We start from the raw sequence: 12,581 nt of genomic DNA, 5'->3' as shown, positions 1-12,581 counted from the left end.
AGAGATTTATTTACGGTGGACACTGCACTTAATGTGTAGCTGACATCCTGTATACTACCATCCCAGATTCTCATTTTGTGTTTGCTTTGGGCCTTGGTGGTACCACAAACACCAAATTTCAAACTTTTGCGTGGTGTAGTTTTATCGGGATAGAAACGTTGGAAACGCGGTCGTTACGAAAGTTGATTTAGTTTCTCATTAATTTTTATTTTAGAGATCATCCAAAAGTATCAATATTCCGTTTTTTTATTTCCTAAATCGAAATATATCGAAAATGTAAATAAAGAAGAAAAAAAAACTAACAAAAAAAACATATTTCACCGAAAGTAAATCAAGCAATGAAGTAAAGAATCAAATTTAAAACAGAGAAAATTTTAGAGAAACAAAAATGAACAACAGAATTATATATCCGTGTGGCTAAGAAATTACAAAAAAAGAAACTTTCCAGCAAATAAAATATTTTTTTTTTAAATGTAAATAAAAATTAAAATGAAGAGAAAAAACTAAATTCAACATACTGCAGGCAGCTGTATAAAAATAATATTTCCGACTAAACTAAGTGACAACTTAAAATGATTTCAGTCTCATAACATGGTTAGTTTTTTGAGCGACAATTTTACGACTGTTAGCAAGGTACACAACTTAAATTCTTCGTATGTTTTCTCGGTCGATTTTTTTAAAATCTTCTTTTAAACAAGTTAGGTAAAATCACTCGTTTCTCTACACAGAGAATTCGGAAGGTGAATCAATCAATGACCTGGATCCCGTGACTAACGAAACTTCAAATCGAAACTGATTCGAAACATATCAGACTTTTCTGAGAGCGTCTTGGCTACTTCTGCATTCGGGAATTCGGTCCACTAGTAGCCAGTCCCACGAACGTTGCTCTAAAGAAAAAAGTCCTATCGATGTCGATCTATTTCAAAAACGAAAATTTTGTTCATCACAGGTGTTGTGGAATTCGCAGAAGTGTCGCTCAAAATACGGGCAATAAAAGCAAGTAAATTATAGAAAAAAAACGAAATTAAATTGACAAAGTTATGAAATTCATGTTTTTGTGTACATTTTGATCATTCGTAGTTTTTCATTCGTATAATTATACCAAAACATTTCGGCACTTATCACAGTAACACCATTCGTTAAAATTTAAACAGTCGTTGCTTTCGATACAGTTATTTCTCAGTAAATCAGTGGTATATTTTCACGCATTCGTACCATCCGGATGCACACTCTATCAAATTTAACCTTTGTAGTGTGGGTATATTCCGGGTAAATACTATGTTGATTTGGACGAGCAGTAGAATCAATCGGATAATGTTGTAAAATTTATCCCTTCCTATTAACTGCATGAATTGAATATGTTCCGAAATTTCTTTGCGGCTTAAGACCTTTATTTTGCTCTCTTTCTCAATCGATTCAATGTATTTTATACTTTTGATGAATCAGCTACCGAACAGTATAACACGGATGTGTGTACTTGTCAAAAGTATAAAATACTTTGCATGAGTACGAAATAGAATAGGAAAACTTGAACAAGTTGATTGACGTCGAAGACATATTTTGGACACTTAATCTTTGTATAATTGTTGTCGATTGTATGTTATAACGACAGAAATCGTCGGCGTTAGTGTGATTGATTGGTGATTACATTGAAATAATGAGGTGATGATCGTTGATTAGATAAACTATCATCTTGTACTGCACTTTGGACAACAAAAATAATATTTCGGCAGAAATTTATTTATTTTTTTATCAGAAAACGCAACTCACAATGATTATTAGAATGAGTGGTAAACACAAATAACAAAAAGGAAAACGAAGCAAAAATATTATTTTTGTTGTTCAAAGATGTTCCCATCCAATTACCAAGACGCTCTGACACTCTGACACTTGATGACCATGCAATATTTTTAACAAAAAACTTTTTTTTTGTGTGGTCATATTTTATGATAGCTGGTTGCAAGGGTAATTAAACGTAACTGCCTAGCCTGAACGGAGGCCAAACGACAATACAAAATGTAGTGCCGTATAGTGCGAATCCAATGCTGAACAAACAAACAAACAAAAAAATTAGTTGGAATGTAGAATTTATCCGTCACTGATCACTTTTTCTGCAATTTGCTGAGAAATAAAAAAAAATCGATTTGCGCAAATCATTTCTATTTGCTTCGTGTAGAAAGAATTAATTAAACATTAATAAAACAACGGACAGTGATTCCGAACATTTACATGAACCACCGTGGAATCACTGTAGTGAGCGTTTTTTTTTTCAAGCTCGCTCGATAAACTATTGTGTGAATATAAAAACTAAGCCCAATTTAAATTGATTGATGTTATTTTTGAATTATAATACAAAATGCGAGAATAGAGAGAGGATTTCAATGGACAAAGAGAAAGAATAATTTCTTCTGCGTGAAAAATCAAAGTTTCGTTTCGTTTTTTTTTAGTGCAAATGTGAAAAAGTGAGTAAGAGAAGTTTTTAAGTTAAAACAAACAAAAAAACAATGGATAAAGAATACAAACTATAATTATTATAGATTACCTACTGATAATATATGAACACGAAAAACAAAAAACAATTATGTAAGCAACTCCCTTTTTTTTAAAAAAACAAATCAAAAATACAAAACAAAAATTCCTTTTTAAAAACCACAAAAAATTCAATTTTCTTCTTTCGTTAATTTATCGTCGATCTGTAACTGGCTCTGATTTAGATAGTTGATTACATTTTTTGATTTTTGTTTCTTTGATATTTTTTAATTTAGTTTTTTATGATTATATGATTAAATACAAGTTAAATAAAATATAAATAAAAACAAAACAAACATTACACAAAATGTTTTTTTAACACGTTTGAAAGCAACACACGGTATTTGCCTGAATCTTTAGTCAGGGCCTATAATTGCCAATTTAATTCACTGAAATTTACCGGAAATCTACCAAAATTTACAGACCGAAAATTCACTGATAGGTCGTGTATTTAGTCCTTTGCCACGATATGATTTGTTCTACAATTTTGATTTTTGAACCCTAGCGCCAAATTTGTGTCTAAATGAAGTCCCAAATGACGAAAAGTACACTGAAAAAAAAACTATCAACGAAATGGAATATGACTATGAAGTATATTGGAATATGAGTATGTAGTATAAGAGGGATATCGCCAAAACTTGAATCAATTTTGGTGAAAATAAATTCAATGGTTCGTCGATCCGGGAAAGATATAGCTCGGTTGAATCGTCATTCAATTCTAAGAAATAGATATTTTTTACTTTTTCTGTTAGTTTCCCATTTTCAGAGAGAACTAAAAGTAATAGCATGTCAGGGGGTCGTGGAAACAGTTTTTTTTATGATAGCTCGAGATAGAAATGTTTCTAGAAGTTGAAATATTGTAGGAATATAGGAACTTCATAAAGAGTATAATCACCGCTAAGACCGCCAACCGTTCTACTTATGATTCAAAATATGGTAAATGTTTGAACGGTTTGAACATTCCTGCTGGCTTGCAACAGCGCGTACCAGCGAAAGTGGCTAAACTGTTTTGTAGCTTGACTTACCCTTTTCCCTTCCATGTATAATACACCCCAGATAAATTGTGTTGCAAGCCAAAAACTTAGTCGAAGTGAAATCTCTGACCAGTAGACCCATATTCACGCCGTAAGTGTGCCTAAAATTTGAATTTTAAGTATACGATTCGATGAAAAAGTGAACCAAAAATACATTTCAACGCTTCCCTGTATGAAAATGACGCTACGTTAAAAAGACCTCCGCACTTTCCATTTTGAATTTCGACCGCACTTACGGCGTGAATTTTCCAGAGTTTTCAACTTGTTTTTGATCTTCTAACAGGATAGAGCGATACAGATGAAATAAACTAAGTCAAAATTGCATGTTCAGCACAGAATGGTTCGGAATCATTTGATCATTGGCCTTGAAAATGTTGCTTTCCTCCTACTTCGTAGTAGGTGGAAAACCTCATTTATTAGACTTCATAAAATGAACAAAAACTCAATTGCTTGCACCGGATATTATTGTAAAGCAGAGATACGTACCGTTCATTTACAGTCAATAAATGGTCACTCAAGATGTGTTTTGTACTTCCCAAGAGATCACAACCGTTCCTAACTCTGGAAAATGGAGTTTTTTTTCACAAGTGTTAGACTTCCACTGTGCAATGCAACGAATCAGTTTATATATTCTAATTTATAATTTCTAAGTGTTTCGTCCTAATTTACCATTTTAAATAGTTAAACAATTTATTAAGGAGCATAGCTCCACACACTGTGATATCTTACATTTAAACTAATTCTTTCCAAGAAATTTAAAAAAGAGCCTGATGATGAACACAAACAAACGTTCGAAATATAGCTACAATTTACATTTATAGAAGTTTAACTGTCGTCGGATAGAATCAAAAATCAAAACAAACCAGATGGGGTATCGTATCATCTGAACTTATATCATGTAGCACTTCCAATTTCCTTCAAAATATTATACCAATTTTTGGTATTTCAGTGCTCTCTACACATCAAAATGTTCTTGTTGGACTGAAATACCATCTCGTGGTATTATATTCTTTCTGGTGGTACAAATTACAAACAGCGTTTTAATGCCACATATTTGACACGGTGCGCTTGAATGAATTTTAACTGAGTAATCAAAAGTGATCAAAAGTGCATCGAAATACTCAGTTAAAATTCATTCAACCGCACCGTACCAGTTTAGCAACAGCATCACTGAAAATAAAATCTGCCAATTTTACCGTTGATTTGGAATCCAAATCAACGGTCAAATTGGTACCAATTAATTTGTGCAGAACACCAACGATTGGTATGACTCACAAAACAAATTGGTATATTGTACCATTTTGGAATGTTCATTCCAAATCAACGGTAAAATTGGTACGTAGTAGTACGAAAAAAAAGTTTTCACTGCAGCAAGGCGATGAACTCATGATCAAGAGGTAGGCGGATCAAATCCAACTGTCGACAAAAAACTCGAAGTAGGAATTTATAAGGGAAACATTGTCCAATGAGTGAAAAAAAAAACTTAAATTGTTTGCTCAATGATTTACGTCGATTAAAAATAACTAAAAAAAATTGTCTCGCCTAATTTGGATTCTCAACAATAGTAACTAAGAATAGGTTTTTCTCTAAATTGCTCGTCAGAATGTTACACGGTGGGGCTGAACCACATTATTTTGAGACTTCCGTGAACATGGGGATATTGGTTTGGAAATGATTGGAGAATGTTTTTTGAGTGATTTGACCGCAAAATCAAAATCGTAAGTTTTTATCGTCTAATTACCTGTGAAATGGGTTTCAGTTGAATGGTAGAGATTTATTTGAGTCATACAAATCATTTTACAACCTTAAAACATTATTCTAAAACATTCTGATTCGTGGCTTAATCAGGAGTGTTCCATCGATTACATTTTGAGCAACAAATATAGCTTTTGCGAGCATTCCCACCCAAACGATTTTGATTTTGCGGTCAAATCACTCAAAAAACATTCTCCAATCATTTCCAAACCAATATGTTCACGGAAGTCTCAAAATAATGTGGTTCAGCCCCACCGTGGTTACAGTGAGACTTACAAACTTACAGTGAAAATATTTTCATTCCTTCGAGTTCTGGAGTTCCGAGGGAGCACATGAATCAGGGAAAACAATGTAATTAATGTGACGAGACGAAACACAACACGGCTAATGTATTATAATATCCAACAATAAATTGGTTTTTTGTCGCTCGTCCTAACCCAAATTCAATAGTCACATTGTTAACACATTTTTATTAAAAACAATTTCAAATCCACAAAAAATTTCACAAAATCAGACAAATAAAGACCAGTCGACTTCTTAGTGTTTTCCGTGACTATTTTCGGGAAAACTTTTTCCTACATTTTCCAAATTTTTCCAAAAACCATGGGAAATTCAAGAAACGTTTTCCCAGACATTGTCCCAGATTTTTACTGTTGCGATATTGGACATGTTCTGCGTTCAAGGAATGTATCCATAATCCTTGCCGGCTTCTGGCCGGAAACGAATGTTATTTATAGGTGCTACCTTCACGCGTTGAAACAACGGCTTAACCTAATCTCGTAGTGGGTAGATGTTAATTTAAGCAATTCATCGAATTGGGAAACAATTACTTTTTTCACATGGAACCGGTTGTCAGCCCTGGGCAAACGTTGGGGTAGTTCAGCTGCATTTTTAAACGGTATGAAATTCTTATCGTCAAAGCTGCTGGAAACTTTAACGATTTTTGTTTGATCCTCGTTGATACCTTTAGCGGATGTTTTGCGACAATTCACTTTCAATGATAGATTGTACCATTCCTGCACTCGACTCTGTTTCTTCTCCTCGATTTCTTGCAATTCATTCTACGAAATATATTTTTTTTTCTAAATCTTCTTGAAAGCTTTAAGCAAAATAAAAAAATTAAAACGTAAGATGAGGCTCACCTTATTCTGAAACAACATACAAACTGCACGCATTGTGAAGTAGTAGATTATTTCAACACCAGAGAGCAAGCTGAATCCCAGAAAAAGGCCAGCTATTCCACCAAATGACACTAATAAATCGACCCACCCGAACAAAACTTCTCGTTTGTATCGAATAATGGGCCAAGTTAGAAATTCAATATTGATGTAGGTAGCAGAGGTGCGATCGGTGTTTAATCTGAACGAATTAGAAAAGCTCATGAACAATACTTTGCCATCACCGAAGAATTTATGACTAACGTTTTGCTGAGTTTTTCGATATCGTACACGGTGTTCGAACAACTTAATTCACATGTATTACAATCTCGCACTTCTGTGATATTCCTGGAATATTTCGCGAGACATTGGAATTGCTCAATGGTACAGTATGGCTGAGCAGCTAAAAATGAGAACAAATTTTAAGATTTTGCTCTGATTTTCTTTTCAAATTTCATTGAAACGAACTCGAGTATCGGTAGAATGGCGGCACACATTTGCAAAACTTCATGCTCTTCTTGATGCGGCATTCTTTCATGCAACTTGTAAACGTGTACTCATCACTGTATATGTCCAATTTAACTTCTTCAGGAAAGATACACTTTCGCTGAACGATAGACAATTGTTTAGCATCTTCTGTGGTGTATGTTTGTTTCATTGATATTAATAGATCTGCAATGAAACCATCTGGATCCCATACTATCTGCGGACGAAAATCCCAGCCAAAGTTTTCATGATGTGAGTGGACATAAATTTGGGATTTGACTTTCGGTTGAAAGTTGAGAGCCCATTTTTTGTCAGTTTCAAAAAGGTCGTGAAAATTAGAGTTGACTTCTCTGTTAATTTGAATGATTAATCAGAAGTTTCGTCGAAATCGCTTCGAGGGATCAGTACCGAAATCAGAGCAGAGCATGTGACGCTATTCAATGACTAATATTTGACAAAGTTTCACAAATGTTTACAAAATTTTTGTGAAACATTTGTGAAACGTTGTCAAATATTAGGCCCTGGCACTATTTCAACAGTAAGAGTGTCGAATTGTGGAGTGAATACACAGAGCATTGAGTAGTTAGTTATGTTATTCCAATTCACGCCGTAAGTGTGCCTAAAATTTGAATTTTAAGTGAACGATTCGATGAAAAAGTGAACCGAAAAATACATTTCAACGCTTCATTATATGAAAATGACGCTACGTTGGAAAGACCTCTACACTTTGCATTTTGAATTTCGACTGCACTTACGGCGTGAATTGCTCAGCTCCGCTCAGATTTTTCATCGGCTAACAATCCTTAATTGCCACGTGCAACGGGCTCGTTCATAGATTACCTAACGCAAAAATTAGGCTCTTTTATAAAAAATTAGACCGTCACACAAGCATTAATCCACCGGTACGTAATTTATGAACGCAACCAAGCAGAAGAACTCACTCTTTGTTATTCGTTTCCCTATATCGCGAGTTGAATGAGAAACAAAATCCATTTTCTGTGAAGATTGGTTGAAAATTATCACAACAGCTGATTTCCTCATCCTTGTATTTGCAGACCTTAAATGTCTCATTGCAGAACAATACGACCTGTAAGTAGCATTAGTATCAGTTTCGCCACCTTCTTATCACACTGTTTCATGATTTGAACCTCGCTAACAAACGATTTGATTGACCTCTTGTTGAAATTCTGTATTTCCAGTTTAGAAAAATTCTTCACCATATCATAGGCTGTCTCAATGTTTTCGTATGACAGGTACGTTAGTAGTTGAAGAAATGGGTCGATTTTCAAAGCCGCTTCTTGGTCATACGACCTAAACCACGAACCAATTCAATCTTTTGTACTTTGCTACGGTTACATTGTGAAGCTCTTATTAAAAGCACAACAGACCCATTAGAGTCGTGGGTGCAGGGTCCCACCCCAAGAAGTCAAAAGGTCTTCAAAAATGCAGTAAATATGTGATCTACTTCTTCTGACTTCAATGCCTAATTGAAAAGTAGAGTGTTTATATTGAGTAGATTCACCCAAAGTTAACTTTACGCTGCCGTGGTAGGCTTAGAAAATAATGATGTTGAAGGATTTAAATTCCAAAAAATTGAATGGTGCAGAAGGACATTGAAGTCATATATTAGTTAATTTGTGACTCTAGATGGCCAGCGTAACGTAACGTAATTCGTTGAACCAGTAGATTAGTCGTTGATAAATAATGAAAAGCACTTTGAGTAAATACTGAAAGAGGAAGTCATAGATGCTATGAAACATCTTCTGTGTATTGTTGGACCATTAGACAAATTAGCTTTCAAACTTTAAAGTTTCTACGAAACTCTATCGACACATTGCAACGCAAATAAGACCTAATTTTTCGTTTTTACCACTGGAGAACTTGACAGTATAACAAAGCAAAAATTTGAATTAGGTCTCCTTTGCGTTGCTTTGTGCTTTTTTAAGGCTGCTTCGGCTGCATCTTCAACATAAAAATGGTTATTCAGCTAAAAAACTTTTGTAAGCTAATGCGAACAGCATCGTAATGACACTTTATCACACGCATTTACTTATACACGCAGTCATTTCACATGAATTTTACCCAAGAATATCAGCTAGCTGCGAAGTCCTAGAAGCATTGTACGGAACAAGTGGACAAACGTTTATTGTAGGGAAAATTACTTGCTGATTGTGAAAGTCTGTATCCAAACCTGAAACAATTTGTTGTGATCATTGTCTCATTTGAACAATCCTTCATTCATACCGGTAATAGTTGGATTCGTTTGAAATTTTTCCCATAGAGAAACGATTATAATCAATGCAGCCACGGTTCCCGTGCCGGTAAAACAGAACCACATGAATCTGATCAAAATCTAAGTTTAATATTCTCCGTCGAAGAATCAATCAGAATCGTATTTACCTCTCACCAAACGGTCGTCCCGTTTCGGCAATATATCTGACTCCATGAAGTGTTGAATTATTGAAAAACTCCCGGGTCTGATAAAGAAGACTAGTTTGAAAGAGTCTGAGATTTGAAAATTTATTCGGCTTAGTTTTTGCTATGTCAGTGTTCATTGTTGCAACACCAAGTTATGACTGAATGGATATGTCGTTCCAGAAATCCTATATTGTCGTTATGCGACTAAATGTACCTCTTGCGTGTTGAGATGAAAAGATAGGATAACGGTATTAATAACATAGAAATTAATCGAATAATCCTTCGGCATTTACATGCATTTAATGGAAAGAATTACTCAGAATTATTTATTGTCAATCAATACTTTCCCATTCATATTTCTAAATTACCAACGGGCCATTTACATTGATTTCAAATGATTACACAGTTTAGTAATAATAATGATTTAAGAAATCATAGAGAAATTTAAGAGCAATGGACCCTTTGCAAATTTGTAGCCTTTGGATAAGTTATCACCCACAAACCATTTTTTTCTTCAAAAGTAACACATTTTTGCGGGCTCTATTGGTTTTAATTTTTCAAAAAAAGATTTTGGTTCAGAGAAATCGTCAAAAAACGAATATTTTCCCGCCGAAATGTAGGCCACAAATTTGCAAATGGTCCATTGATCTGAATCAAAATAACTTGCAAATCAAACTTATATATTGGACTCCGGTTTGCTCTTTCACTTCGAACAACCATTCGTGTAATCGATAGTGAACAGTAAATTTCGTTTGGCACGCAGCCATGCTTAATGAATGTTATTTATTTTATAATCAATCAATTCATCACAGTAGATTACTATCGTATTACATTGTGCATCGCATTGCTGGAGTTCCCATAATTTTTGTATTATTAATGTACCACAATGACTTATCTGATACATTTATTGTGTGAGTGAATAGGTATACATCGTTCGTTCCTCATCTTTTAACAAAGAATTCTCGAATTTAGGCCAAAAACCCACTAGCTATTTTGAGTTCCTGAGATCGACAATTATGCTGCATGTCCGATTGTCGACCTCAGCCATGCAAAATTGCCTTTGTATGTACAGCTTTGAAGAAGTAATTATCACGCTCTATTCTGGGTCTGTCAAGCTTCCGTGAAAAGTTTAATGAGTCTCAGAAACAAATCCAACTAAAATCAATTGAAACGCAAAGGTCTAAGATAAATTATGAACATCTTTCCATAATCACTAACGATCCATAAAAAATTATGGACGACTACGTACGTAACCAGTAGCCATACCAACCATACATTTATAATATACACGTAACGGATGCTAATAATTTAATTTATTACAATTTACTACGTAGAAAAATTTAAAAAAAAAGTTGGCAACCGTTGCGGAAGTATATTGTACCTTGTATACCATCCCGAAAGATCTATGTTCAATCAAACCTAAACGTTTACGTATATAACATTAAATTATGTGTCGTAAAGATCGTTACAGACATAAAACGCAGAAATCTTCGATGCATTACAGGACAATAAAATTAATGAGTCTTCGTCTAATAGGGAGCGTTAATAAATTACGTTCACATTTTTCGCGCAAAATCTACGCACTCACACCCACCACTCTCCGGCTACGTTCATAAATTCCAATCAATTGTTGTACAAACTATCATTGTCATTGCCGTGTTTCGGTCGCTCGTCTCTTACGCCAAAATTTCTTTTTATTTGAATCAATGAATTTGGAAAAATAACGGTAACAGTTGAACGATACCTCGTAAAGTATACGACAAAACGTTGAGTTACAGAAAACTTTTAAGTTTTATTTATTTACACATTTTACCTCTAATACAAATCGTGTTTTCTTGTCGTTTGGTTATAGATGAAATTATTACAAGCTATTTAGAGTATGTTTATGTATGTCAGATGAGACATGTCAGTCATCTATCTTCATATTTTGTAATAATAGCGCCAGCCCATGTTATACACACATATTATTTATAGATTTTATTTAGAGTTTATGTCCTACTAGATAAATCTTGTAACTCACCTTATTTTATGGTTTTTCAGATTCTGCACAACTGAACGGAATATTATAATTAAAATGCGGTGTACAAAGTGTGTGTATACCATAAAACTGTATGACAATTATTGAGTTGTCAGTACGAATTAAATGTGCCGTTTGGTATAAAAGTCTACATTTCATTTTTTTTATTTTTCTTATTTTGAACAGCAGACACCATCACCACCATGTCCTATCTCATCAACATCATTTAACTTATAATTTTATATCATATTTTTTACCATAATGAATGAACCAAAATATTATTCAAAACTTATGCGTAGGTATAGAAAACTACAACAACAACAACAAAAAATCAAAAGAAAATTTCCGATCTCCACTTTTCCACATAATATGAATTTTGGCGAGACTTATATCAACTCGCATTTTCTGTGTATATAAAGTGGACTAAAAGTAAAAAAGTATACATTTTGTTCCAAACGGTCTCTATGAAACCATAAGTCATCAATTTTCATCGTTTTTATTTTCCACTCTGTTTAAAAAAAAATTGAAAGGAGATAGAAAGAGTCAATGAGCCTAATACCAATATTATGGAAAAGCGTAAAATCCGATTCATAAATTTAATGCGTAAACGCTATATGCAACGATACATTCGTGTAAACATAATAACCATTCAACACACACTCGCATTTCGATACCAATACTCCAAAATCATGTAGATCTTTAATATAGAATTTGTAGGGAAAAAAAGTAGACTCTTCACTGTCAATAGGCTTGTGGTTGATTATACTCGTGAAAATTGTTCTTTGTAGCAGTTCCATTAGTTAGTTAGAGATTATTGAATTAAACATTTCGAAGTTGTTGAAATTAGTGTCGATCAGAAATGCTACATACATGCGAAGAACGGACTTTTAAATAATTTCTCGTTCTTCAGCATGTGAAATCCTTTGGATAACTCGGAATGAAAAATGAAAGTCAATTTTTTTAGCGTTAATTGACCTCGGTCTCGTCTTGGATCAGCAAATTTCACACGAAATCGAGACCTTTCAACTTTTTTTCCCTGGTTGTGTAAATAACAGAACATCAATAAATTCTTAATTTAATCTACGCTGCACACATCGACGGCGCTATTACAGACAAAAAACAAACATCGAAAAGCCCCAACGGTGATACGAGTTACAGTGTCCCTTGGAAATCATGCGCGCGGGG

At 34.1% G+C, this 12,581-nt stretch overlaps 1 protein-coding gene across 2 annotated transcripts; it reads right to left on the bottom strand.

The window, feature by feature from the left end:
- Positions 1–5,775: 5,775 nt before the first annotated feature.
- LOC119068411 (sodium channel protein Nach) lies at positions 5,776–9,539 on the bottom strand. 2 transcript variants are annotated; one of them, XM_037171972.1, is made up of 10 exons: positions 9,362–9,539; positions 9,206–9,303; positions 9,044–9,152; positions 8,110–8,272; positions 7,903–8,048; positions 6,944–7,311; positions 6,740–6,878; positions 6,461–6,677; positions 6,149–6,379; positions 5,776–6,089 (listed from the first exon to the last, which is right to left on the bottom strand). In XM_037171972.1, exons 1-10 carry the CDS (start codon positions 9,514–9,516, stop codon positions 5,997–5,999), a joined length of 1,719 nt encoding a protein of 572 aa, XP_037027867.1. In that variant the 5' UTR covers positions 9,517–9,539; the 3' UTR covers positions 5,776–5,996. The 2 variants fall into 2 exon arrangements, with proteins under 2 accessions (XP_037027867.1, XP_037027868.1); XM_037171973.1 differs by having other exon boundaries at positions 5,848–6,094; positions 9,362–9,495.
- Between the last annotated feature and the right edge of the window lie 3,042 nt (positions 9,540–12,581).

This window comes from Bradysia coprophila, assembly GCF_014529535.1.
Source record: "Bradysia coprophila strain Holo2 chromosome X unlocalized genomic scaffold, BU_Bcop_v1 contig_185, whole genome shotgun sequence".
NCBI classification, from domain to species: domain Eukaryota; kingdom Metazoa; phylum Arthropoda; class Insecta; order Diptera; family Sciaridae; genus Bradysia; species Bradysia coprophila.
This window is presented reverse-complemented; position numbering and strand designations above follow the sequence as displayed.